Source organism: Lichenostomus cassidix, chromosome 3 (assembly GCF_008360975.1).
Source record: "Lichenostomus cassidix isolate B80296 chromosome 3, HeHo_3.0, whole genome shotgun sequence".
Taxonomy (NCBI): Eukaryota; Metazoa; Chordata; class Aves; order Passeriformes; family Meliphagidae; genus Lichenostomus; species Lichenostomus cassidix.
In genome coordinates this window covers 23,099,891-23,125,566 of record NC_139483.1, presented here as the reverse complement: position 1 = coordinate 23,125,566, position 25,676 = coordinate 23,099,891, and the positions used below count along the sequence as shown (strand labels likewise).

General features: G+C 41.6%; 1 protein-coding gene across 1 annotated transcript in view; it reads right to left on the bottom strand.

Moving 5' to 3' along the window:
- EML4 (EMAP like 4) overlaps positions 1 to 19,576 on the bottom strand; it is a 151,711-nt gene extending 132,135 nt beyond the window's left edge. The window contains exon 1 of the mRNA XM_085054949.1: positions 19,223 to 19,576. Coding sequence (XP_084911075.1) covers positions 19,223 to 19,247 — 25 coding nt within the window. The 5' untranslated portion in view covers positions 19,248 to 19,576. The remainder of the gene's footprint in view (positions 1 to 19,222) is intronic.
- Positions 19,577 to 25,676: the final 6,100 nt, after the last annotated feature.

The following is a 25,676-nucleotide window of genomic DNA, read 5'->3' as shown; positions in this document are numbered from 1 at the left end:
AACGTGTCTGCAAATCAACCAACAAGCAAAGAATAAGCCCTATATGAACAGATGCAAGGGGAGGAAACAAAACCCCCATACCTCAGAACACTAAAAGCCCTTCGTGAGAGCCCATGTGGCAGAATGCGATCAGTTACTAAAGATGCCAACACTTACCAGTTTCTAAATTTCTGTCTGCTGGCTTGTCAAGTGTCATTTACAAAAATGCAGCCTGAGCGAATGAGACTTCATGACTCAAGATAGTGTAGCATTAGAAATACAGGATTTAAATAGCTACATCTGGTTAATTCATTTATAAAATAGAGAAAAACTGAATAACCACTCAGACATTTGAAGAAAGTATGCAGTTGCATCTAATATTGGTACTGTAGTTCATATAAACACATCCATGCCAAAAAACATAGCATGTCTTTTTGAGTAATGCAGAGGAACTTCCCTATGAAGAAATTAACTGTATCAGAGAGTTAACACTCAACAATACTATAGACTTTTATGCAATGCATCACCTTATCTTTCAACACCTTTTGGTAATTGTAATTGCCTGTGCTCCTAAGGCAACCTCTCCTCCCCACATCTTCAGTTTTTAATTAAAGGTTTAAGTGTTTACTTGAAGATATAACACTGTCTCCTGTCTTCTGCTAGCCCACATTTCACCTGAGGAAAATACCATTAGCTTGTGTGAAAGTATATGCTGGGGGAGGCAAGTGCACCTCACATTATAGCATCCCTCTCCTTTTTTCCAAATCTTAAATCTTCATACTTGCAGCAAATCCCTTCCATGTGGGCCTCTGCTCTTCATGCCTGGTTTCTACTCAAAGGCAATTCCTGCAGAAAGACTGAACATAACCAATCCATGTTTTAAGCTGATTATGCACACACCCCACGCCATCTTCCTTGTGTGCTTGGCACAGAAAATTGGTGCTGATCTAACTGAGTGATCTACACATTTCTGCTCCAAGACATAGTTTCTGTCATAATTAACTCCACGATCTTAGATGCACACATACACCCCCAGCCTTACATCCCTTGCAAGGACACAGGTGGGCAGGTTTTGCCAGCTTGCTGTGGTTTTTCTCATGAGCTTCTGATTCTTGAGCAAAATCCAGTCACCTTGTTGAACAAGCCAAACAAATGCTTCTGAACGGCTGAATCTCACAGGCACCATAGGAAATACCAGCAAAAGGAGTCCCTAGAGAAGGGAGAGCTGCTGGTGGGTGTGGTGACAGTGTCTTCCTGAAAGCCTGATGCAGAGGAATGATCACAAACCTTAAAAAATGCCAGATGGTGCCTCACTGCTGCTACATCAGCTGTGTAAAAATAAAAAAATCATGCAAAGAACACCACACCATGCATGCTAATCAGCCTCACATGTCAAGGCAAGTTCTCCAGGTTAAATGCTCACCAAATAAAATTCATTTTAGAATTAAAAATAATTAACAGTAGGTAGGATTTCATTTACAAAGCAGCATTTCAGAGGGGTGTGTTATAATAGCAATTGAGCAAACAATCCTGATATTGCAAAAGTTTATTCATGCTGTGTTTTCTCAAAGCAACTGCAAGGAAATATCCTTCTCCTTATACACAAGGGCTTGTGAATATGTTTAAACTTACTTTGTGCGAGAAACAAGCCAGTTAATGGGAATATTTAGCTACAAAGGACTGTTTTCATCTCAAATGCTGAAGGGCCGGAGCAAAGGTTTCATAGAAAAGTGATAAAACCCTTTAAAATGTGGAATTTGAAGAAATAAAAGTCTAAACCACAGATAAGGGTGATCACAGAAGTACTTGAGCCTAGGAGAAATATCACAATATCCCTCTTTAAAAGACTCCTGCATAAAAATGGTACAGTCAACAAGCATGAGAAAAAGCTTACCATTAGCAATCCCAGTCCTCCATACTGCTAAATTTTGCTCCCCTTCTAATCCTGGCCTCTTTCCTAGCAGTATTTCAGAAATAGCACTGCACAGTAGGTTCTGTTCTCCAGAAACTATTTTACTCGAGTTGCACTTTTCTACAAAGATGATGCTTCTTGAGAAATCAAGATGATTTCTTTTAAGTTGCACATACTTGTAACATCAATGAAACTGATCTGATTAAAAACAATATATAATTTCACATTTACACTTATTGTAAAAAGGACATATCACAGAACTTCATTTTCCTGCATTGCAGAAGAAAACCAATATTTTGCAGACACAAACATTTAATGCCTCATCAAAGCACGTGAAGAACCTCTTTACTTATATGACCCATTGAAAGGCATTGGGGCAAGCTTCTAAAGGCTTAAAACTACTGAGGCTCTGAAGCATGTTGTATTTCACATGACTCCCGAACAATCAATAATTTAATCAATATTTAGCCCCAAAAAGTAGTAAAAGAAGGATAGTTTCCAAACTTTCCAGATACTCTGGAAAAATAAGCTTTCCAGATACTCTGACTTCACAATTGTCATGGCCAAAACTAAATCCCATACCTTCCTCTGCAATGAAGTGAACAGAGTACACAGACTTTCTTCAAGCCCTGAAATTTGATTGATTGATTTGATTGATCCTCCCTGAAAACAAGGGAGGCTGTCTGTGAAAAAGCAACTTGGAACAGGCACTTTTTATGCCAAGCTCATCATCTGGGTTATTATTATGTTGCACATGGACCCCATGTGATGCTTTGAGTGAACTTAAACATAAAGAATCTATTGACATGAATACAGTTATTATTTGCTACAATAGTGGCTTATAAAATACTGTTAGAACTGCGTGAGAAATGAGTAAACAAATAGATCCAAGGAAAACACTATAAATAGACACAAATTTTAAGAATTGAAATTACCATGGAACATTCTACTGCTCTATCATAAAGAGTAAGCAAACAAGGACTAATAAGGACCAGAAACATGATTCAGGCATTCCAGGTGGGAATAAAGCATGATCAAGCCCAGGGCAGGAGGGTAAGAGGGTTACTAGAACCCACTCCTGAAGCAAGAGAGTCCCAAGTGACCTCCAATCTTGGAGCAATTACAACTTCATTCTCACCTTACCATGAAAGTGCAGCTACAATTAGAAAGTGCAGCTCAATAAGATGAAATATTTAACCACTGCCTTTGACAACAGGAACCATGCTTATGCCTATTTCTAAGGTTCTATTTGTAACACAAGGGAAGAGACTCATTAAAGAGAATTAGCTGACAAGTTCTCAAGAGTATGTTGCTTTCAAAATGAGTTTCATGCTGCACTACTGTTGACAATCAGAGCCAAGGTTGCAAAACAATTTTCAATATAATATTGTTTGCATGTTTTCAGAGGTTTGTAATGTTCTCAAAATTTTCCCTTTTTATTTGAAAGGCTTCACATTCACTTTGGGAACTCTCTCAATAAGCATCTGAATATGCTTCTTAAAATACATATTAAAAAATAATTGTACTCTGAAATGTGATCACTCAGGGACTACATAATAATGAATGAAAAAGTCTTATGACCAATCTAAACCTGACATCCCTGTCAGCTCAGGTATGCAACCAAAATGTCGGCAAGTGGGATTTACACACCTAGGAAGTGAAATAGAATCATTTGGGTTGGAAATTACCTTTAAGATTATCAGGTCTGACCATCAACCCAGCACCATTTTCACCACTAAACCATGTCCTCAAGCACCATATTGTTTTGTCAAACACTTCCAAGCATGGTGACTCCACCACTTCCCTGGGCAGCTTATTCCAGTTCTTTACAACCCTGTCTGCGAAGAAATTTTACATAATGTCCAACCTAAAACTCTGCTAGCATTAACTATTATTTTGCACTCTTTATTTTCTTCTGCTTGCAATATACCTCTGGATTCACAACCTATGCTCACAACAACAACAAAAAAAAAACAAAACAACAAAAAGAAAAAAACCCAAAGAATTCTGAAGAAATTTAATATAAAACAATAAATTATAAACCAGCAGCCTTCCATCTGGAATTATTCAGAGGCACATATGGTCATATTTTTAATGTAGAAAAGTTTTGTAATCTGATACTTATTTTCCTTTCCTATTATTAGCTGCTCCACAACACATAAGCTTTAGAATAGGAATCTCAAATTCAAGTCTTATAAATGAGGTATTAAGTTAAAATTATTGACTCCCTAATTTCAGTTCTTTCTATAAAATATATACATTTTCCAGAAAATACATATTCTTAAGAGAATTAGGTTGCCTTATTTTTTCATTGAGCACACAGCAACAGTAAAACCAAATTAAAACATGTTTTCTCGTCTGGAACATATGCATAACTGCCTTAATAAGGACAGCAAGACAAATAATGATAATCAAATGGGATAATTATATATTTAGCTGATTTCAATTTTGGGGTTGGTTTGGTTAAGAAAACAGTACTGTGTTTGTTTATATTTGATTTTTGAGAAGACCCAGTGACATAGGTGGATGTGTAACATTAGGCTCTCTCCAAGGATTTGAAAAGGAAAATCCATTCAGTCTTTTCACATACCCTTTTTGAGGATGGCAGGAGAAGGACAGGAAGAAGTGGAGGAAAAGCAACAGGGGGAGAAGAAAGTTGGTAGGTTTTTGAGAGAACAGGGATGTTCAAAAGCATCCGACTGTCTCCCCAGCCGCTCTACTACCACACCAAGTAGTTTTTTCTCCCTCACAGCATCCATCCTGCAGTCACACATCAAGGAGATATTTCCACCTCTGGACTGGGAAGTGAACCACCTCCATCCACCATACTGGGAGACAGGAGCTCCACAACAGAGACAGACATGTCCTTGCAAAGGGAAGCCAGACTGCAGGCTGGCCATACTGGGCAGCATACACACCAGCCAGGCACCTTCTCTAATTTCTTTACCCACAATTCAAGAGTTTTTCAAAAGGGCAGAGGCACAGTGCACTCTTTATAGCTTCCAAACCAAGTTTTCAGACCACAGTCTGACCACTCACTTTCCCACATCTTCCATCCTCCAGAGATACGGCGACAAATTGATCCTCCCAGTAACCTCTCACACAGAGCAGAAGAGTTACCACTGTCACCCCTGGACGTGCAAGAAAGTGGTTACCATGAGATAAACAGTATAGCCCAGCAACTCAGATCAGGAATTAGCTAATTTTCTGCAGAAACATACTCATTATCATGCTAATGGACACACAGATAATCCTAAACATTTTATACAAGGTATCATTTGGGCTTCAAGTGCTCAACTTTTGTTTTTCTCACTCTCTGGCCATCAAATACAGTCAGTACTTAGCATTCACCTGAAGAGGGGCTATAAAAGCAGACTAAAAACCAAAATGAATAAAAACGTGTTGCTTCCCAAGGCAGAAGAGTCACACTCAGAAGCCCTCTTTCCTCTGCTGCCAGAGCTCTCAGCAGCCCCCTGCAGTCCTCCAGCCCAGCTTCATGCACCCCACGGTTTGAGCTATGAGATGGGTCCAGCTCTTCCCAAGTGCAGCACAGCAAGGTACCATGCACATGAGTTTGCTGAAGGTTTTTTCTGGTAGGTAGAAAGAAACTGAACTGTTCAAAATGAAACTTACTCTGAAGGGACTAGAAATGTGAAATGCAAAACAAAAGCAGAACACCACACATGGCAATAAAAAGATCACAATATGTAACAGAAGAGCTGCAGTGCCTCTTGGTAATTATAACTACTCTACATGACTGCTACAAGTCACTTGCTAGATCAATAAAAGAAGCAGCACTGGAAAGCACTGAAATACAATTGTGTGTCCAATTACAAAACCAAAGATAAGTTTCCTACTAATTACATTGACGCATGTGGGTTCAAAAAAATACTCTCAGTAATAAAGCAGATGCAATATACACCATGCATGTAAAACAGTGCACACAGCAAGAAATCATTAACTTTAACACCACAAAACATAAAAATTAGCTGTAAAAGCAGCAGAGAATCTCCAGTGATCTGATGTTGCACTTCCTTCTAAGTTTCACGCTGTACACGTGTAATTGCTGCAATAAAAGTCTTTGGAAAAGTGTGTTACATCAAGCAAAACAATCAAACCATAATGACTAACAAATAAGTGGAATGTTCCTCAGAGTATAAAAAAGCTCTAATACAAATGCCCTTATGACTATTTGCAATACTTTAAAAAAGTGCAGCTCTGTTCTGCAAGAACAACTTATTTCCTATTCCCATAGTAGGTTATCTCAAAATGCATTAACCATTCTGCACACAAAAGAAAAATAATAAAAAAAAATACAAATAACAAAACAACCCTACAAATATAAGAGTCTTCAGGAACTCGAGGAATATATTTTGCAAATGCCAACAAAACATTTTCTTAATTCAGAAAACTAAGAGTAATTAAACTGTTCCTAAAAACAAGTAGAAATTTACCCACTTTCAGTGTTTTACTAGCATGGAAGATGGTTGCCCTGATGCTTTTAGTATATAAGCACAGATGAAAAATTAGAAGAAGAGAAGAGCGTAATGAAGAAAGCCATATGGCAGCCATCATCTTATTAAATAAGAAGGATGGTTCTTGTTAGAAGAGAACTGAGGAGCAGATCCTTGCTGGGCTGAACAGCCACTATAGAGCAGGAGGGGGATGCTGCAGCACTAAAATCCCTGGACGAGCAAAGGCACAGGAAGTGAACATGGCATGCATGTTGTACACCACCTCAGTTTTCCAGCAAAAGCTTGAAGTTAAATGCCATTCAGTGAAAAACAGAAAATAATATTCTAATGGAATAGAAGTTTAAAAAAACCTCAGACATCACAAGGCATCTGCAGAGATACTGGAGAGGGAAGTTCTACAAAATGGCAGTGTTGGACAATCTAGGTATTCAAAGTGAGAAGCACGTCACAGCAGTCTAACACAACAGGAAGAAACACAAGCTGCTCTGCAGAGCACCCCTGCAGCAGCTGCAGCTTGTCAGCATCCCCATGAAACCTCTCAGAGAGCTCACCAGGGTGGCTCCTGCAGTCTCCAATTAAAGGCCTTCCTTCCAGGGGCAGACATTTTCCTTTCCCTTCCCCACTACAAAACTGGTTGTTCACAGAAAGTCAAAACTATATGTGATATGTAATTATTACCATTACCCCTATTTTGTGCAAGCACACAGAAGTCTCTGCTGTCACACAACCTAGCTTCCCTACACACCACTTAGCACCATATCTGCAGGGGAATCAGCAAAGAGGAGCAGAGATGGTTTTCACCTCAAGGGTCTTGCCCCAGATGGGTCACCCCAAATCCCAGTGAGGATCCAGCTGTGCTCCCCAGCATGACAGTGCCCATGGGCAGCACATAGCTCAAGGCCACCCAGCTTCTGCTCTTGGTGGAGCTTGGAGGAGAACATAGGATACAACAAGAACCGTGCATGACACAGAAGGGGGGATGTTAACACATTAAAGCTGATGAAGCTGATGAAAACCACCATGAAATGACTGTTTCTGCACCCCTATTTCTCAAAGAAAGATGCAGATCAAAGGCAGGAGCTGGTACCCAAGGCTGCTAAGCCAGTACTGCAACTCAAGGGTTCATAACATCCCAGAGTAATTAAGCCGATGAAGAAAACTCGAGTAAGAGTCAACAGGCAACTCTTAGATGACATCAACCCTACCCATTTTTCTTCTAAAAATACATACCCAAAGATAGTATGATAGTACAGAGGATAGTACAGAGCTGTTTGCCAAAATGCAGCTTCTTGTTCATCTTGGGCAAGTCACTTCTTTCTAGTAAAGATTTCTATCTTCTGCTGCCTGCTAATTAGTTTAACTTTGAAGGCATTTTGAGCTTTAACACATACACTGTATGCAAAAGACTCTGTAAACAGCAATATGGCAAAGCTACTTCAAAGTTAGCTTAAAGTTTTGCAAAACCAAAATACATACTGCAATGCCTAAGATGATAAAGATCCAGTAATACTGACATGAAACTAAAATGTACATTAATCACACATACAAAAAGTCCAAATAGGGCTATATTACATAGCAGATATGTTATATATAAGGTGGGAGTCAGTCTCCCAGGAAACAAGTGACACAACAGAGGAAATTGCACCAGGACAGGTTTGGATCTGATGTTAGGAAGTTTCTTCAGTGAAAGGGAGGTCAGGGATTGGAATCAACTGCTCTGGGAAGTCATAGAGTCAACAACCCTGGAAATGTTTAAAAAACAACTAGATATGGCACTTGGGGACATCTTTTAGTGGTGTACATGGCAGTGCTGGGCTAACAGTTGAACTCAATGATCCTAGAGGTCTTTTCCAACCTTAACAATTCTATGATTCTGTAATAACAATATTTCAGCTGAAGAATGCATATACACTTTTTTGAGATTATAGGAGCACTGTGTAATGATTTTATGCCGTTTTTGGGGAAGCCAAAAAGACCTGTTGCAGATGCTGCTGAAAATGTAATATACCACCACCTTCAGAACAAGCTGTAATGGCATTCTCTGGCATGTTCAGTTATGCATTAAAAAAGGCCAGACTTTGACTCCTTTAAATAAAACTGGGGAGCGGGTGGGGGGATGTCAGTGGGTGTGTTACTATATATGTGTGTGTATGTGTATATATATATATACACACATATGTCTGTGTGTATATATATATATATACATACATACATACACACAGACACCAGAGTCTGGACATTTCCCAATTAGTTATAGAAACTAAAATAAAGACGATTCAAAGTTTATCTGTTTAAATTAACTTCAATTGAAGGCTGAAAGGCAGATGGCAGAGGTAAGTGATCTTAAACACAAATCTGCACAAACCCACAAATACAGCTTAGGCTGCAAATACTCTGTGCAAGTTTTCTTGTCAATTCTCTTTCACTTTCCTGCAATTCCCAGATATTTTACCTATAGCTTTGAAATAAACATCCCTTTGTGGTCTATAGAAAACAAACAGCAAATGTTGCCATTCATTCACAAAAACCAGCAGCCAAGTTAGAGTGCTTCTGCTGGTAAAGCTGCTGTAGCTATAGGAGCAGGAAATGGAAATTTCTACTGCAAATAATAATAAGTAAATGCAGATAATTAAAAGCACGAAACAACTCCTTGCTGGTCTCCCAGGTTCAGAAGTGCTCACCCAGAAGCTCAGAGTCCATTCTCCATCCCACAGCTCTGGCCATCTTCAGAGAGGTCTCATCTGAAGCTGTAAGACTTCTGCAGGCACAGGGAAAGTGACAGTGCTTCCACAGCTTGCAATCTTTATATCCACGTGTTTTAAAATACCTTAGCCCAGCAGTGCACAGCTTACACTGTTTGTTTCTGAAGTGGATGACCACTTTGGCATTTGACTGCTCAAAGTCAAATTAAATGCTCTCCCAACCTCATATCCCTCTACAAGTAGAACACTACATACACATACAAACATTCCTATAGCAGAACCACAAGGCTGGCAGACACACACAAAATGAATGATCAAAAATCTGTTCAAAACTCAGATGACTGGATATAAAGAAAAACTGGTCTCCCATCTCCAGTTCAGTAAGCAGGACGCCAGATTAGAGTCCCACACAATACCACACCAGCTCACCGACAAATTATCCTAATGAAAAAGCAATACAAGGTTCCTCCAAACAAGTATTTTCTGTTTTTAATAATGTACACCATGATATTTTACACATAAAAAACCATTCTGCACTACACTAAGATCAAAGATTGGTAACAACCACCAATCTGATGCCCACAGCTTAAATTCATCTGAAATTTAAATAACTAACAAGTATTAACATCTAAAGGTTTGGCACCTAAAAATTGAAAATGGAAGTCTATTTCAGAATTAAATTTGTCATCAGATGAGGCTTTGAGCAAACTGGTCTAGTGGAAGGTGTCCCTGCCCACAGCAGGGGGGTTGGAACTAGATTAGATCTTTAAGGTTCCTTCCAAACCAAACCATTCGGTGATTAAACAATAACTTCTAGTCTGTATTTGTCCACATCATGAATAAAGTGGGATTGTTTCTCAGTTCTGGGCTGGGGTGGTTCTAAACTTCAGAGTTTACAAATTTGAAGATTGCCAGCTTCTGTCTGTTTTCTTTCTAACCCAAACCAGGTAGCATGAAAAGCTTGAGGCATGATATTAATCTCACACAGAAATTATTTGTATTCTCCTCACTTTGACAATTTTTCAATTGAATCCTAAAAATGTCTATCAGTTTGTAATACCATTACTGACCAATATGCTGGGTAGACTTTGGAAATATACCACACAAAGTTCTACAGCACTTGGGGGCCAGCAATTGTTTCTTCCTATTTAGAGTTTGAAACAACAAATCAGGTTAGTTATTCTAGCAAACAGCACAGGAATACTGCCATACTGGAATACCACTTCTAAAGAAATATTAGTAAGCCAAATAAAGTATTGGGGGGAAAAAAAAAAATTCAAGAGTCTGTGTTTACTGTTTTCTACAGCTATGCCTAATGCTCATTCTTCTCTAGGTTTAAGAGGAAGACAAGCAATGCTTATTTTTAAAGCTACTCTGAAAATATCTCAAATCACCCAACTCTTTGAATGATGCTTCACTCTTCCAAGCATCATTCAGAAAATACTACAGTCACAGATTACCAAAAATACAGACAAAAGAATCCAAATCTGAAGATTAGCACTGCCAACATGCCATCTTTTTTAAATATATCATTTTCATGGGAAAATGCCATCATTAAATCCTTAAAAAATAGACATGCAGATGGACTCAGTGCTGCTTCATGCTTATCCTATGAAAGAGTATGAAAAAGAAAATTAAAATTATAAAAAAACAAACCCAAAACCCACAGAATTCGCGCTGGTTGTTATTGTCCCCCTTGCCTCATGGCTTTAATGGACATGTTTAGACTTCAGAAAGCAAGCACCACAGCCACACAAACCACTGATTTCCTGCCAGGTCTCTCTGATGGCATTTGCACAGCACATGCTGGGAGAGGAGGAGACAGCAGTTCAATGCAGAATTTCATAGTTAAACAAAGTTGTAATTACCTCTTTGTTAGAGCTCTTGTTTAAAGAAGCTAAGTGAGACTATGCAGACATGAGTATGGCCATGTCTCTGAATCTTGCAGCTGAAAGAGTTTAATTTATGGTTCCTACCACTGGAGGATTCTCCTTTCCACACCTCTCTTCAGAAACACCGAAAAGCCCATTTTTAGAAATGCTCTTCTGAAATTCCATTCAATCAAATTCCATCCAAAAGACTCCCAAACCATAAGAGTTGCAATGCCTGTTAACATATCTAAAGTGGATTTGGACTCTGCTGCCAGATGGATGTGTGCAGCAATCACCTCAGAGCTGCTCCCTCTCAAAGCACGATTTCACCACAGCTACACCAAACCAGAGATGTGCAAGAAAATCTTTAAATAGCAGCTCTTTCCCTTCCATTCCACATGGCCAGGTTTCCAACACCTACTACTCCTGGAAAGGAATTTGGTCAGTTGAGCCCCACCTACAGGATTATGAATACAATTCAAAGCCACTCCAAAGTTTGCCTATTAGTTACAGAAGCCAGAAGTACTGCAAGATATACAATAAAGACTAAAAAATAGTTAGTTTGGGGAGATGACGTCCTTCCTCAAAAACTGAGCCTGCAAAACTGGGCTCTACTCTGCCATGTTTAAACAGAGCTTGCCAATGAAAATCTTGAGTTCTAATGAAATAAAGATCCATATAATGCACACAGCAGGAAATGTCTAAAGAAAATGGCATGGTCTGCTTGTGACCATAAGGGGGAAGGAAACAAACTCCAGCCCACCCTACTGCTGTTCTTTTCTACAGTGATGTGCACAAAGCTCAGAACCCCGATGTAAAACCAACATTTTTCTTTTGTTCTCAAAAAAGGTAACATAGAGTAAACTGTAAAGAAACTACTATTTCTACCATTCATCTTATGTATATTTGGGATTGTTAAATTAGTTATGCATGTGCAGGCTTGCTTACCTCAGCCACTGACTGAATTTAAGCATTTTAAAACAATTTCTAGTACCCTTATGTCATCATTTCATTAAAAACCATAAAAAGTGGTGAAATCATTACCTCTTTGTTTGGACAGCAAATATAAATTTCTTGTCAACAGCCATTTTTTCACTTTTGTGTCTCAACTCAGAATAAAGAAATCCAACTCTTTTGTCTTTAAAATTATAAGGTTCTCATGAACACATTTTCATTTTCATTAACTAAACTGCATTTCTAGATCTAATTTACAGCATTGCTTTAGGGAGCCAAATCTGGGGCTTAGAACCATTTTTTTTCATTTATCCACTGGGTTTCAAACTCCCAATTTTCCCAGAGGATTAGGAAAGCCTGCCAATTTTGCTTGATGCATTAAAACTGTTTACACAAATCCAAAATACAATCAAACATGAACCAGCCTGGTTTCAGCCTCCCTCCACCGTATTTTTTAAGCCCAAAGAAACTGGCCAGAGAGATGAGAACCAACTCCAGGCTGGAGCACTTCAATTTAATACAACATTGGAAATTCCATGTAATTGTACATAATAGATCATATACAAAATATATCATATCCATTTATAATGCACAGGTGGTGTTCCTTTTCTTGCCCCTTACACGGCATTTTTATTATGCACAAGAGTCATTCACAAGTACAAGCAGCTCCAGAAAGTTAAGAAGAGGTTTTTAAATACAAAAAGTAAACTCACTTCTGCAATAAGACAGATTTGCAGTCAAAAATATCTTGCTTAAAGAGCTACAAGAGTATGGAATCCACATAACTAGATGAGGCACTATGGTAGTGCATACCATCAACCAAAGAAACTGGATTTTTCAAATACTTGCTAAAAGACAGTTGTCCTTCCCAATGAACAGCAGTCAGGCAAAGTAGAGTAGTGCAGCCATTAAAGAGTCAGGAGAGGGGTCCAGAAACCAGCAGTTAAAGAATAAGACACAGCTATATTTATTAAACAAGTTAGGCTGAAATTATTGAGGATAAGCAAAAGAGGCAACCCATTGAGAAGCAAAACAAAAAACTAATTACAAAAAACCCTAGTTCACTCAACCCCGTAAGAAGTCTTAGGGCAGAAAGCTTTAGAATATTGTAGCACTCAGAGATGATTTGTAGCATGAATCTTTACGACATGCAGAAAAAAAAAGTTAAATAAAAATAAGAAGAGGAGCAGGAAGAAGGAAGAAAAGGCAAAACAAGAAGAGAAAAAAACTTTTGGTATGTTCTAAGATTTAGCAATAAACTCAGGCTTTTAATGATTATGGTGTTGCTCTCCAAATCCCACCCTTCCATCAGCAATACTATAATCTACTTGCATTGACTGAATGATCAGCTCAGACTCCAAGCTGCTCCATGGAAACAAGCTTTTGCAATCTGAACACCCATATGAGTACTTCCTAAAGGGTGCTCAAACTCTCAGAAAAGCTTGCACAGCACCACATGGTGTCCAGGTACCCATCCTTCAGCATCCAATGAAAGAAAAGTCCAGAAAATTAGAATTTTTCATCAATTTAAACAAGCAGATGAAGAAAAAGAGGCAAGTAATTCCTCTTTAAACTGCTGGTGCTCACTTGTGCACAGGGAGGAAAAGCAAAGAGAGCAGTGGTTCCACCTGAGCTCATAAGTAACTGCAGAAAGATTTCTTGAAAGGGAAGTTAGTGAAACTTACGAAAAGTTGTTTATCAAGTATTTTTCACCTCCTAAACAGAAGAATGTCCCTACTAGAAATGTTCAACTCCAGCAAGTGCAGAGAGACTTGCACTGTCATCATACATGCCATGTGCTATAAAATTAATTATCCTCTAACACCCTTCCCATTACATTATGTGTGGGTAAAACAGGAACAACATTCTTGGCCTTAGGATCGCATTCATTAAGGATTAGGTTTAGCAAGGATCTAAAGAGAGGAGGGAAAAATAAACTTCAGTAATTGATACAAACCACACCAGGAAGGGAAACAGCTACTCTGAAGAGCAAGAGGAACATACAGATCACCCTGTACTTACTAACAACACAACTAAAAATAATAATAATAATACTGCTTACAAAACAAAATGATGCTTCAGAGAACTTCTAAGAATACTGCTCTTGACCAATTTTTTCCCTCTTACATACTTCATGATATAAAGCATAGAAGGAAAAAATCCTTTAAGGGTAGGTTCTACAGGCAAGAGAAAATCCTGTCATATATATCTACTGCCATATCAAAAGTATTCAGTTACAGAGTAAAAAAAACACACTGTAAGGTGAGAAATTATTCTTTCAACATCCCAAGCATTAAAAGCCTTTCTAAAGGAGAAAGAAGTTCTAGGAGAGGAGTTCTAATAGAGTCCTGTGTTTGAGATACTGTGTTTGTGTTTCTTTTCTTTTTTTTTTTTGTAAAAGTGTGAGTGTTACAATGAGGGCAAATATTGCCAATTATTCTGTGCAAAAATAGGACTGTTTTTTAAACACACAGTCCTTTTCTTTGCAGCTGGCTAGAGAGCAAAGGGTTCCTCCTCAGTGCACATGAACTAAAGACCTCTTCAGCAAAAGGTGAGCTGCCGCCACCAAGTTTCTAAAGCAAACAGCCTGTTCCTTCCTTGCTGCTGGAGTTTAATCTCCCCTGGCACCAGCCAAGGCCATCTTTCTCAGGCAGGGGAGAATAATGTCCTGCCAAAGTTTTTACTTTTAAGAAGAGCAGCACAGTGACAATAGCACACAGCAATCCCACGAGCAGAGCCCCATGAATTAGGCTGAGCTTGCTGTTGCTATGAGCAATCGCATTGCAGTACCACGGCCACTTCTGCAGTCTAGACGGGCAACGATAAAACTTAATATTCTAGCCCAAATAAATGACAAATACCCCACACAGTCATTTTTCTCGGTAGTGAGCCCAGCCAGAGATGAATCATGATGCACACACGCTTTCCAGGCTCGCAGCACCAGCGACCACAAGATCCTCTCTGCCTGAGCAGCGCTGAGCCCTGCAGCAGAGCTGCCCCCACACACCGGGGGCTTTGGAGAAACCTTACAGGGTTTTAGCAAAGCCACAGGTTCAACAGACACTGCTGGCTCTTCCAGGGCTGAGGAGCAGCATATTCATAACACTGCCTCAGACCCTGCCTGACACAGACAGCTTCTGTAAAATATCCAGGAAAAGAAATGGGGCAAAATAATATGAACTTACCTCCATGTCACCCCTCCAGTAAGTGGTTAGCATATAAACTGTAGTTAGTAGCAAAACATAAACAGTGACAAAAAATGTAGATACTACACAAAATTATAAAAAAATAATCTCTTTTATTACATCTCCAGTTCTTCCTCCATTAACAACAGCAGAGCAAAACATTGGTCTCCACTTAGCAATTTCAGGTTTCCTTTACTTTTTATTTCTCTGAAAAAAAATGCATAAGCTCTAATAAGCTTAAAAAAGCCTATATTATTCTCCTTGTCTAAAACTTCAAGAGAAAAGTTATTTTAATTTGTCTCTGAAAATATTTTCAACCACAGAGAATCGTTTAGGAAAGACTCCTTCTAAGCTTCAGGGCATCCTGCATAGCTGCACAAAAACCATGGTTAGAATTCAGAAGTTGAGACTTTTCCTTTTTTTTGAGTTACTGTTCTGTCACAGACCTCAACAATAGTGAGACTCCTAGTGAAATGCTTTTTTCCACATCGTTATCACACAATGGTGACAAACTTGGAAAAGGCTGTAGTGATTTTTTGAATATAATCTGATGAATGTTTCCATATCTTTGTTTACCACGAGTTATTGTTACAGAGTTCAATCAGCAGAAGCTTTCTCAGAAGGGGAAACAATGCAGCTGCTAAAAGCAATGGAAAACCGTCCACCAAAGAGCTTTCCTCACCAGCCCCAGGCAGCCTGTCACGGCTGGCTCTTCCTAAGTCTAAATCTAGCAGAGCTCATACCTTCCACACAGCAAAGTCAGTCTAGAGCTGACAGCCACGCACAGCGCCACCTGGTCCCACCTACCCTCGGCTGAAAGCTCCCACTGCTTCCCTCCCACCACCTGCCATGCTTCTCCTACTCCATAACAAGCCAATTTAGGGCAGAAACCCACCGAAACAGCAGGGGCAAGCAGGAAGGCAATAAAGTAATATAATACACGATGAAACCCAAAATCAAAATTATTGTTGGCAAAACTGTCCGTCTGCTCCAGTCCTGCAGCCACCTGATGGGCATGTGTGAAGCAGCTCACCCTGGGCTCGCAGGCACCAATGTGAGAGTGGAAGAGACACAGAGCAGTTGTGCAGAACAAACAGGAGAGAGGGATGGGGCAGTACAACATTTACTGACAGCTGTAGCTGCACTATTTCCCACACGGGCTTTTTTGTTTATTTGCCTTTTTTTCCCCTTTCCCCAGAACTCTCTGCTTGACTCTTTTGGCAGAATCAGCAGTGCTTTCTCTGCCCTGATGCATATCTCCAGGCTGTTTTGATGAGGACCCTGAGAGGCAAGGGAACTTGGCAGTGTCAGAGCCAGACGCCCATGCTGTGCTCCTGTCTCAGCCAGGGCACAAGGCAAGAGCCCAGGCGCCCTGTCCAAGTTCACAGACTTCTTGTTCCCATTCAGAAGCACATTCTTTTACTTCGAGGGATGCATCTGAAAAAGCAGATGGCCAGAATCCATTGAGCCCTCTGACAACCTTCATGTTGGAAATACCAAATGTAAGATACTACTGTCCTCCTTGAGAAGAAATGAGATTCAATTATCACTGTGATATTTCTAAAGGTATTGAAGTCACAGGAAATGGGAAATAACTCAGTGCTTTATCAAAATAATCAATACCTATTTCAACTGTGCAAGTTAACTCATAACATATAGATTTTTTTTTTACTGTATACAGTAATTGTATACTCTTAAGTGCAGTGCTACATAAGCACTTATTAAGCCAATAACCAAAACAATTTTCTAAATTACATATAAAATGGTTTCTTTCATCTGTTTATTCTCATAAAAATTTCAGTGTGGAAGCCAAAAGAAAACAGCTGCGTAAAGTATTTTCAACTGCAAGAGACATGCAAGAAGGTATTTCTGCCTGTGCTAGAGGGCACAATCTGTAATAACATTTTGCCTTCCAGATAATGACAAGAGGCATTAAAAGGACAACTTGCTCTCTAATAAGCTTGCTTGACTGGTTGAGCATGCACATACATAGGTAGCATGGTTTTGCCAACAATACTTTTAATTAATTTTTACATTTCATTCTAAATTACATTAATTTATGGTCTTCCTAAAAGACATTTAGCAGACAGCTAATTAAATTCAAGCCATTAGATTTTAATTAGAGATTTAAAAAAAAAAAGGTCTCAGAACAATTCCCACATCTTTGTGAACACTATGTGCTCATTAGCAGCTAGAAGAGCCAACAAGTGATTATAAATACAGAAGAGGACTAAGCAGCATAATTCAAACCTGGAAACAAAAAAGTCACGTAAAGTTTCATACTTCAAAGCTAAAGATTATGGGAATGCCCTCTCCTCAGCCCCAGTCCAGAAAGCCTCAGTGCATCAGTGCTCACTACAAAAGCAAAATCAAAGGCCATCTAGCAGTGAATATCATAATACACAGTTTAAAAGGTTGAGCTGAGCTTAATCCTCATTAAATTCTAATAAAATCACAGTGCCTTCCTGAACAAACAGTGAAACAAATTAAAGGTCCAGATGGAGCCTCCCTTAATAAGGCACATGGGATGTCCCAAGGAGCCCATCGTGGCTCCAGCACAAGGTGCTGGGCCACCCGACCATCCCCTGCCAACTACTCAGCAAGCAACATCCACGCAAGAAAGCAAAGCTTTATTATTTCATAATAATTGACTTTTTTCTACTTCCAACAGAAAATAGTTACTTCTAAATATCGACCTCACGGGGCCAATACGGCACGAGTTAAAAGCAGTATCGGTGTGCTTTGATATGGTGATCAGTTCCTCTGCTGGGTTAAGAGGTTCATAAATATTAACCATGGCGTATTTGCATATGTCACCCACAGGCACGATCTGCCCTCAGAAAACTGGGAACAGAACCCACACAACTCTTCCATGTGTCGCTTTCTGACCGCCAGATATAAAATGGCCATGGCAGTTACTTGAGCAAGGACAGTATATCTGGCAAAGAGCCAAACTACCAAAGCATACTGTTAATTATGGTGCACCAGTTTGGTTTGGACAGATGCCCAAAATGCTGGAGTTGACATTTCAAAAACCTGAAAGGTTAGGATCACACTCAGAAGTATTTAAATGAGTCAATTTTTCCAGAAAATTGAGAACTATTCATTATTACTACAGACCTTACAGGAGTGACGTAAAAATAAATTAATCTTGTTTTTCAGAGGCACAGATTTATTATTCCACAAAAGATGGAGTGAGTTTGATCACAAAGTGTCTGCAATAGATGCAGAAGCACTAAATACTGTGAGAGCAGCAGGTAGGCAGCACTGCAAAGCCAATGGTCTTGTAATTTGCAGAAATGGAAACTTACACTGTTTACAACACTTACATCTGGATACATTTTCAGTTCACAGTTGTAATCAGGACAACTTGGTAGCACATGCAATCTGTTCCCCAAACGACTCAAAAAGTGGGCTAGTGGAGTTTTTTTTTAAGAAACCGGTGAGAATTTGCCGCAGCCTATCCGTTCTCTGGCAACACTTACATGAACCAGCGGTAAATATTTTCGATCACGCGACGGCTCCCGGCAGAGGAACCTGCTGCCCAGGGAGCCAGGAGGGCTCCTCGGGCGCACGGACGGATGCTCGGACACCGGGAAGGCGCCGACTTCCCCGTTAACATTCCCGCAGATGCCGCCAGCCCCCAGGTTTCCAGGGGGGCTGCGGTCCCCTTGGAGCCGCTCTGAGCCGGGACAGGGCAGAGCTGCCCGCGGCTCCCGGGGCGCTCGCTGCGACACCGGACCCGCTGCACCCGCACCGACCCTGTCCCTCCCGCCCCAGTGCAAAAGGGAGACAAGAAAAACAAAATAACAGTTAAGAAAACCCCAAACAACCTAAGCCAAGCCATCAGCCCAAAGCCAAGCAACTAGCTCCGGGGAAGCGCAAAGCCACGGCGAGGGAAGAACAAAGAAGGCAAGTGCAGCCGGAGCTCTCGCAACAGATGGTTTGAAGCTGACCAGATTTCGCGCTGGCATCCCCTCCCCTCCCGCCGCGGGCGGTGTTCGCACGCACCGGCCCGGCCGGCCCCGGGCAGCCCCAGCCCGCGGCTCCGGCATCCCCGCCGCCCGCAGGTGCGCGCCCGGGCCCCGCCGCACGACGGCTGCCCGCACCTCGCCCCGTCCCGACCCGTCCCGCCGCCACTCACCCAAACTCCCGGCGAAACCGTCCATCTTGTGCGGGGGGAGGCTGGTGCCGGAGCCCGAGGGGAAGCCGCCGTGGTCGGCCGGGACAGGTTCATTCACCCGCGGAGCGGCAGCAGGCAGCGGCGGCGCCGCAGCCCGGCGCTCGTAAGGCGCCCGGGGCAGCGGCTCCGGCAGCTCCCCGCGCTCGGTGGCGGGAGGCGGCTCCGACGGCTGCTGCTCCTCCTCCTCCTGCTGCCGCCGCCGCTGCTGCTGCTGCTGCTGCTGCTTCTGGTGCTGCTGCAGGGCCGGCGCTGCCCGGCTCCGTCCCTGCGCCGCGACCCCAGCACGGCAGCGAGTGCCGAGCTGCTCCCGCCCCCGCCGCCAGCACCGCCCCAGCGCCCCGTGCTGTCGTGCTTCCGACTCCGCCCGCCCTGGCAGCCGCCGCTTCCCCTGCGGGCGGCCCGGCCCCGCCGCAGCCCCCGCCGGCGGGCGGGCAGCGCCCAGCGCCTGCGGCTCCCGCGGGAGCTGCGGCGGCCCCGAGCGCGGCGGGCGCGGGGCTGCGCGGGGCGCGGAGCGGACTGGACGGGCTGGGCTGCGGGGCGCGGCTCTCGGCCGGGGGCAGCGGCACTACCGGGGCAGCGCGCCTTCTCTGGCGTGGGCCGGCGGGCAGCAGCACCTCGGTTTACCTTCAGAAGCTTATGCTGTCGGGCGGTCTCGTGGGAGGGTTAATTGGGCGACTTAATGTAATTACCCCAGCAATCAAAACAGGTTTTCATAGATGATTATCAAAACGTTCGTTCCTACTAGTTAGGGGAAGTTTTTCTTCACTGGTGCTAATCCAGAGGAAGTGTCACTTCTGTACCCTCGCATTTCTTATAGCTGCGCACAGGCAGTCACTCCCGCCGCTCCTAGCCAGCCAGGTTCCTGACCGTCTCCCGTAACTTCCAGCCATGTGCTCGATGTCGAGGGAAAACAGAAAATAGGATCAGAAATTCGAGTCAGCCACGCTGCACACTATCTAATCGCCCAGCTAGGGCGATTTCGTATGTTAAGCAACATCATCGAGTTGCATGACGCATTTTCTCCTTGGTCAGGAAAAGCTCCGTACCCCTCGCAACATCCTGTTTTGCTATAAGTATTTCCCTGTAATGCGCTCAGGGCTAGTACCGCAGTTACACAGAGATGTGGGTAATTGCCTCTCGAGCACGTCCCTGGCATTTGCAGCTGGGCTCTCTAATGACAGGCTGTGGATGTTGTGGAACAGGACTGGGGAGAACGCGGAGCTGGAGAGCAGCACAGACCTGCTGGGAGCAGCCCACGTTTCCCAGCGCCTTCCAGCCGCTTAGGCAAAAGCATCGTTATCTTGCTGATCTGCAATATGAAATAAACACAGGAGGTTTATGCTTACTCACATCAGAGAAAAGCGCCTTGAAATTCTTCATCAAAACCTAATCTCCACTGGATTTTCCAGAAAATTTTACTGAACAGCTGTCACAGCAATATATTTGAGTGCAGCTGCCTGCAAACTACATTAATAATCCACCATCATGCATCCAGTAGTCTTGTCAAAAAAGATGCCCTGCAATCGATCTACTATAAATGAGCCACCGTTAGCCTCTAAATTGTGGTCTTAATTACTAACAGGCATTGGAGTTCCTACCTGCACGTGGAGCATGTTGTAGAATGGCTGGATATAGGATATTTTCATGGTCTTTTAGCTATGAAAAATGGGTCTTGCAGTCAGTATAGTCCAAATTCCCTTTAAAATGCTTCATTTTACAAACAAAAGCCAGAAGAACAAGGCACTACAGCTCCAGTCCTGTCTCCCCACCTGCCATTTATTGCTCGCTTCAGGGCACGTTTCCAAAATTCTCAGAGCACTGGGAGTACACAGCGAGAAATCTCCTGAAGCTAGGAAAGGAAAAGCGCCCTGTGAATTCAGAACCTGTGCACAATTTTCTTCAGAAAAAGGTCCCTTCCCCTGGGGCAGAACCTTATGTAAATTCTTCAGGTGGGACTTGTGTGCATCAGGTGCGCTGTTTTGTTAAACAAAAAACCCTAAATAAACAAAAAGCAAGCCCAGGTGCCTTCTTCAGCTATTCAAAACCATCCTTCAGATGTATCCATGAGTGAGGTATTGCAAACATCCTTAAGCTTGTAAGTGTTGCCTTTATTTTATAGACTGGAAACTGAGGTTCAGAGGTTCAGATGGCACCATAGATCCTTATCTAGGTGTTTAATCCCTACTAAAACTGGTTAGGAGCATGAAAGAGTACCTTTGATTATCTGGGATGTGCAGAGCTTGCACAGAAGTAAACAAAAAGGTGAAAGAGCAGCAAAGAAAGCCAGTTCTCCATAATCTGATATTAAACATGAGTATGGTGCTGGAGTACTGTTGAAAGCCCAGAATTTGGTTCCAGTATTTTAAAAGTAAAGCTAAATCACTGCAGAGTTAAGGAACTGAACGAAACTGAGGAATTTAGAAAGGAAGTTTAGCTCTATGTGACTTGTCACAGGAATTTCTGAAGAGCAAACACTATGCAGAACTTAACAAAATATGACAAACTCCATCTTTTAAATTCTTATGGTAATTTCTTCAGTGTGAGCCAAGTTCTGCATGCTAGGTAAATTTAGGTGGGGTTTTGACTGAAGCATTAATTTATTTATTGTTTGTCTTTCTGGGGCACACAACAGATGTAATTGTGGTATAGATAAGACACAAGCAGAACTTCAGCAAAAAAATCTGTAGAAAATACATGTATAGCCATGTGCAAATAATCTTTAACAATTTTACTTGGCTGATGAGCAGAAGAACTTATATTTACAGAAAAAAATACTCTTATTTGTGTATGTTTCAGACAGGTGCTGGCAAATTATTTAACATAGCTGTAAACTGATTAACAGTATGACTGTTCCAGGTGCAAACCCTAAGGAAAGGATGATTTCTTACCTCCGGTGTTGTACTAACGTTTGACTTTGAGGAGGGAGGAACCGCATAGTGCTTTAAGGGGTTTAACTTCTGTTACTTTGTTGAGAGTGATTAAAAAACGTGACCCAGAGAGTTGTTACAAAGTTTTAACAAGCTCAGTGATTGTCTCCGTCTAGTTTACGTTTCGATGCTACGGAAAGATAACGCTGTTCGAGATTGGAGGAAACTTGGAATATCCCACCTCAACTTTCAAATCAGCTAAATATCCATTGCTTTATTGCACATATAGACAGTAAATTGAAAAAGATAAATGTGATACCACAAGGCAGAAAGTATACATCAGTTTGACGGAGACACTGTTTAAGAAATCTAAGTTCTTTTCTGCAGCTTTCCCTCCCCCTACACTGCACCCCGACCTTTTGTGATTCCCACTGGCTCAGGAGGCAGCTGGACCATTGCTGGGACAGGCAAAGCCTGAGCTCTGCTTCTCAGAATAGCTGGTGAGCAATGAGCCAGTGCCTCAGCTGCACTAAATCAGTTTGGTGTTGCTGACTGCAGCACGCAAGGCTGACAGAGCCTAGCTGGGGACCTGGATGTACACACGGAGTCTCCCTCTTTCCAGAGAGAAGTTATGGAAAATGCAAACCCCAGAAGGAGGTCACCCTGGAATACACAGTGGAGGCTTTGCACATTCCAGAGATATTTGCACAGTCCTTGAAGGAAATAGGCTGGTTTTTCCCCATTGTTTCATTTCTCTGGCACATTTTCCTTGGACTACAGGTTTTTGAACATTACTTCTTGCAAGAATACCTGTGTTTGTCTTGGTGGTTTTTTGAATTGACATAGTTTGGCAACCTTCAGCCTGGGAATTGTTTATAACCTTTTGGTGGCTTGAATGTAAATTACATTTAACCATTTTTCCACTGAGGAAGCATAAAAATTACGAACAACAGAAAATGAAATTGCTGAGATTCTTGTATGCGAAGTTGGGAATCTGAACCTGAGCCACTTCATCTTAATAGTTAGAAAGAGAAATTTACTTCCCACAGGACTCCTCCCTCCTGCAGTTTTTCTGGTTCACCTCTTCAGAGTGAGTAGCAAGAGCCCAGATGGAACCGAGCAGTCAGAAAGCCTGAAGTCTGATCCAGCCCCAGAAGTCTGATCCTGACTCTGTCCTGTTCTACCTGCAGACCTGCAAAAAGGAGAAGAGGTGATGCTATTTGTAACCAGCTGTGCCCCACAGCTGGTGGTGTAGTCAGTGTAGGATTTCTCCCCATGTTCGTTTGAGATGTTGTCCTTTCCAGATAGGTGGGGCTCTTTATGATGCCTTGTTTTGAAGAGGAACAGCTTTGTTGGCTTGCCATAAGGCAAGGGATATTGTTGACTCTCCCATGTCTCAAATTCCCAGGGGTCACTGATGTAAGGGAAAAGATTTGATGTCTGACCTAGAGGAAAATTAAATTACTCCTTCCTGATTTATAGAGGGTACTTCTCTTACCTCCAACACAGTCTCTGGAGTTTTTCTCTCTGGGCTGGGATTTTGCCTCCCCCAAGAAGCAGCCTAAGGTTCAGTCCCTCTAAATTACCCAGGGGCATGAATCAGCACTGGTAACGCCGAATGGGCTAGAAGGCACTAAGAGTCTTGTCAGGAACTTGAGGAGAACTAAGAGAACTTCTAAGTAAAGTATGACCTAGGATTTTAAAAATGGGAATGAATTAACTGCTGTGTCTATCCTCACTCATTTTGTTAATGACACCAAGCTGCTCCTGTATAATGCATTTTAGAAGCCAGACTTTTTGATGTTGCTGTGTATGTGCTTCACTCAGTTTTTGTAAAGCATTCCTAGATGTCTGATGTTAAAGCATGCCTAAGCATCTCCTGGTCTTCCCCCATTGTCTTAAAAAGTAGGAACAGAAATGGTCTTCCAAAACAAAAATATCAGAGTTTGCCAAAAGCTTTCCAGTGGCTAAGTTCTATTTAGGTAGACTTTTTTGTTGTTGCAGTAGGATGGATCATAGTCTTATTTCTGCAGTGCTACTACTTCATTGTTGGTTACCATGAAAACTCAGAGAGGTTGACTTTTGCAGCTATATAGAGCTGATCTTTGTTTCACTTCTGCACATTTCATTTTTCAGTTCATTGCAAATAGATTTTCATCACAGTTTGCACAGTTTGGAGATGTCTTCATTTAGCATGAATACAATTTACTGGCAGTCAAAAAAGCCAAAAATTTTTAAGGATACTAATGATTTGTGAGGTTCTCCATAATTAAGACTCGATAGAGATGGCTTCATTTTGGGGATGTGCTAATCATCCATATCCTGAAAAGTCCAGCTTACAGGTTGCTTCTTTGTTTTGATTATCCCAAAATTTCAATTCGAAGCCATTAAGGACACTTTGGTAAGGACTGCATAATTTCCTGGGGTCCTCATTAAATGCGCATATTGGTTCAGGTGTAGAACCTACAAATCTCTGTTAGCTTATGCTAAATTTCCTATCATTACATTCATGTCTTTAAAAAATAGTAGTCTCCTACAAATGTGACTACTGAGTAAGAGAAAAATAGCAGAGCTCTAGTGCTAATTCATTCACCAGCCCTGGTGGGGAATGAGCAGATTCAGTGCTATTCCTAAGCATTTAAAAATTGGCAGAATTTGAGCAGAGATAGTTAAAACCCTGCATGCATAATACCTTTTTTTTTCCTCATGAGGGGAAAGGCTTAGCATTTTAACTAGAGAGCAGCTTAAAAATTTTATTCTGCAGCTTTGTATGAAGCTTGTATTAAATGAGAAAATCTGAAAAACATCTCAGAAAGCTGGAAAAATAGAATTTATCTTCCTTCATCTCTCCCTAATTGAATAAGTGGTCTGGTTTGTCATACTGAAAAGCACACTCAGTTGTTTTCTCAAATTAGTGAGCTCCTCATGAATTCCTACCTTGGTCCAAGTGCTATAAAAGTCTAATGTCTTACATAAGTGCTAAGTTAAGGATTTAGCTGAGGCATAAATTGGTGTATTGGCTTTGTATCAGCCATTTACATTAGGGTGCAGTTTATTCTCAGCCTCAGGAAAAAATGTGCTTCAGCTTGTACTCAGGAGCACTATGATGAGCTCTGGAACAATCCCTGTTCTGTTCTCCTTTCTTAGAAAAATTAGGAAAATGTAAGGCTAGCAGGTTAGTGATGTTAACAAGGAATGCTAACTAGTAAGTCTTAAAACTGCTGGAAGAGGAGCTGATTTTTCGACTGAGAAGTTTGTGGAGATCTCCCTTGGGGACAGAATAAATTAGCGTAACATGTGGAATTTTTTTTTTTTTCCCCCTGAGTGTTAAAACATCTCCCGTAGCTTTGCATTTTATACAGCTCATTTTCCTCAATAAGGAGCTGCTCTGCGCAAGAACCTGTGTGCCTGTGTGTGTGTCTGTAAATAAATACACCCCTATAGATCCTTCTTCCTCGGAGCTGGTCGTCCCTCGATGTGGTTCTGTTTAAGCTATTACTGTGCCTGAACCATTTGTCAGGGGAAGGAAGTGCCTGCAGAGAAGTGAT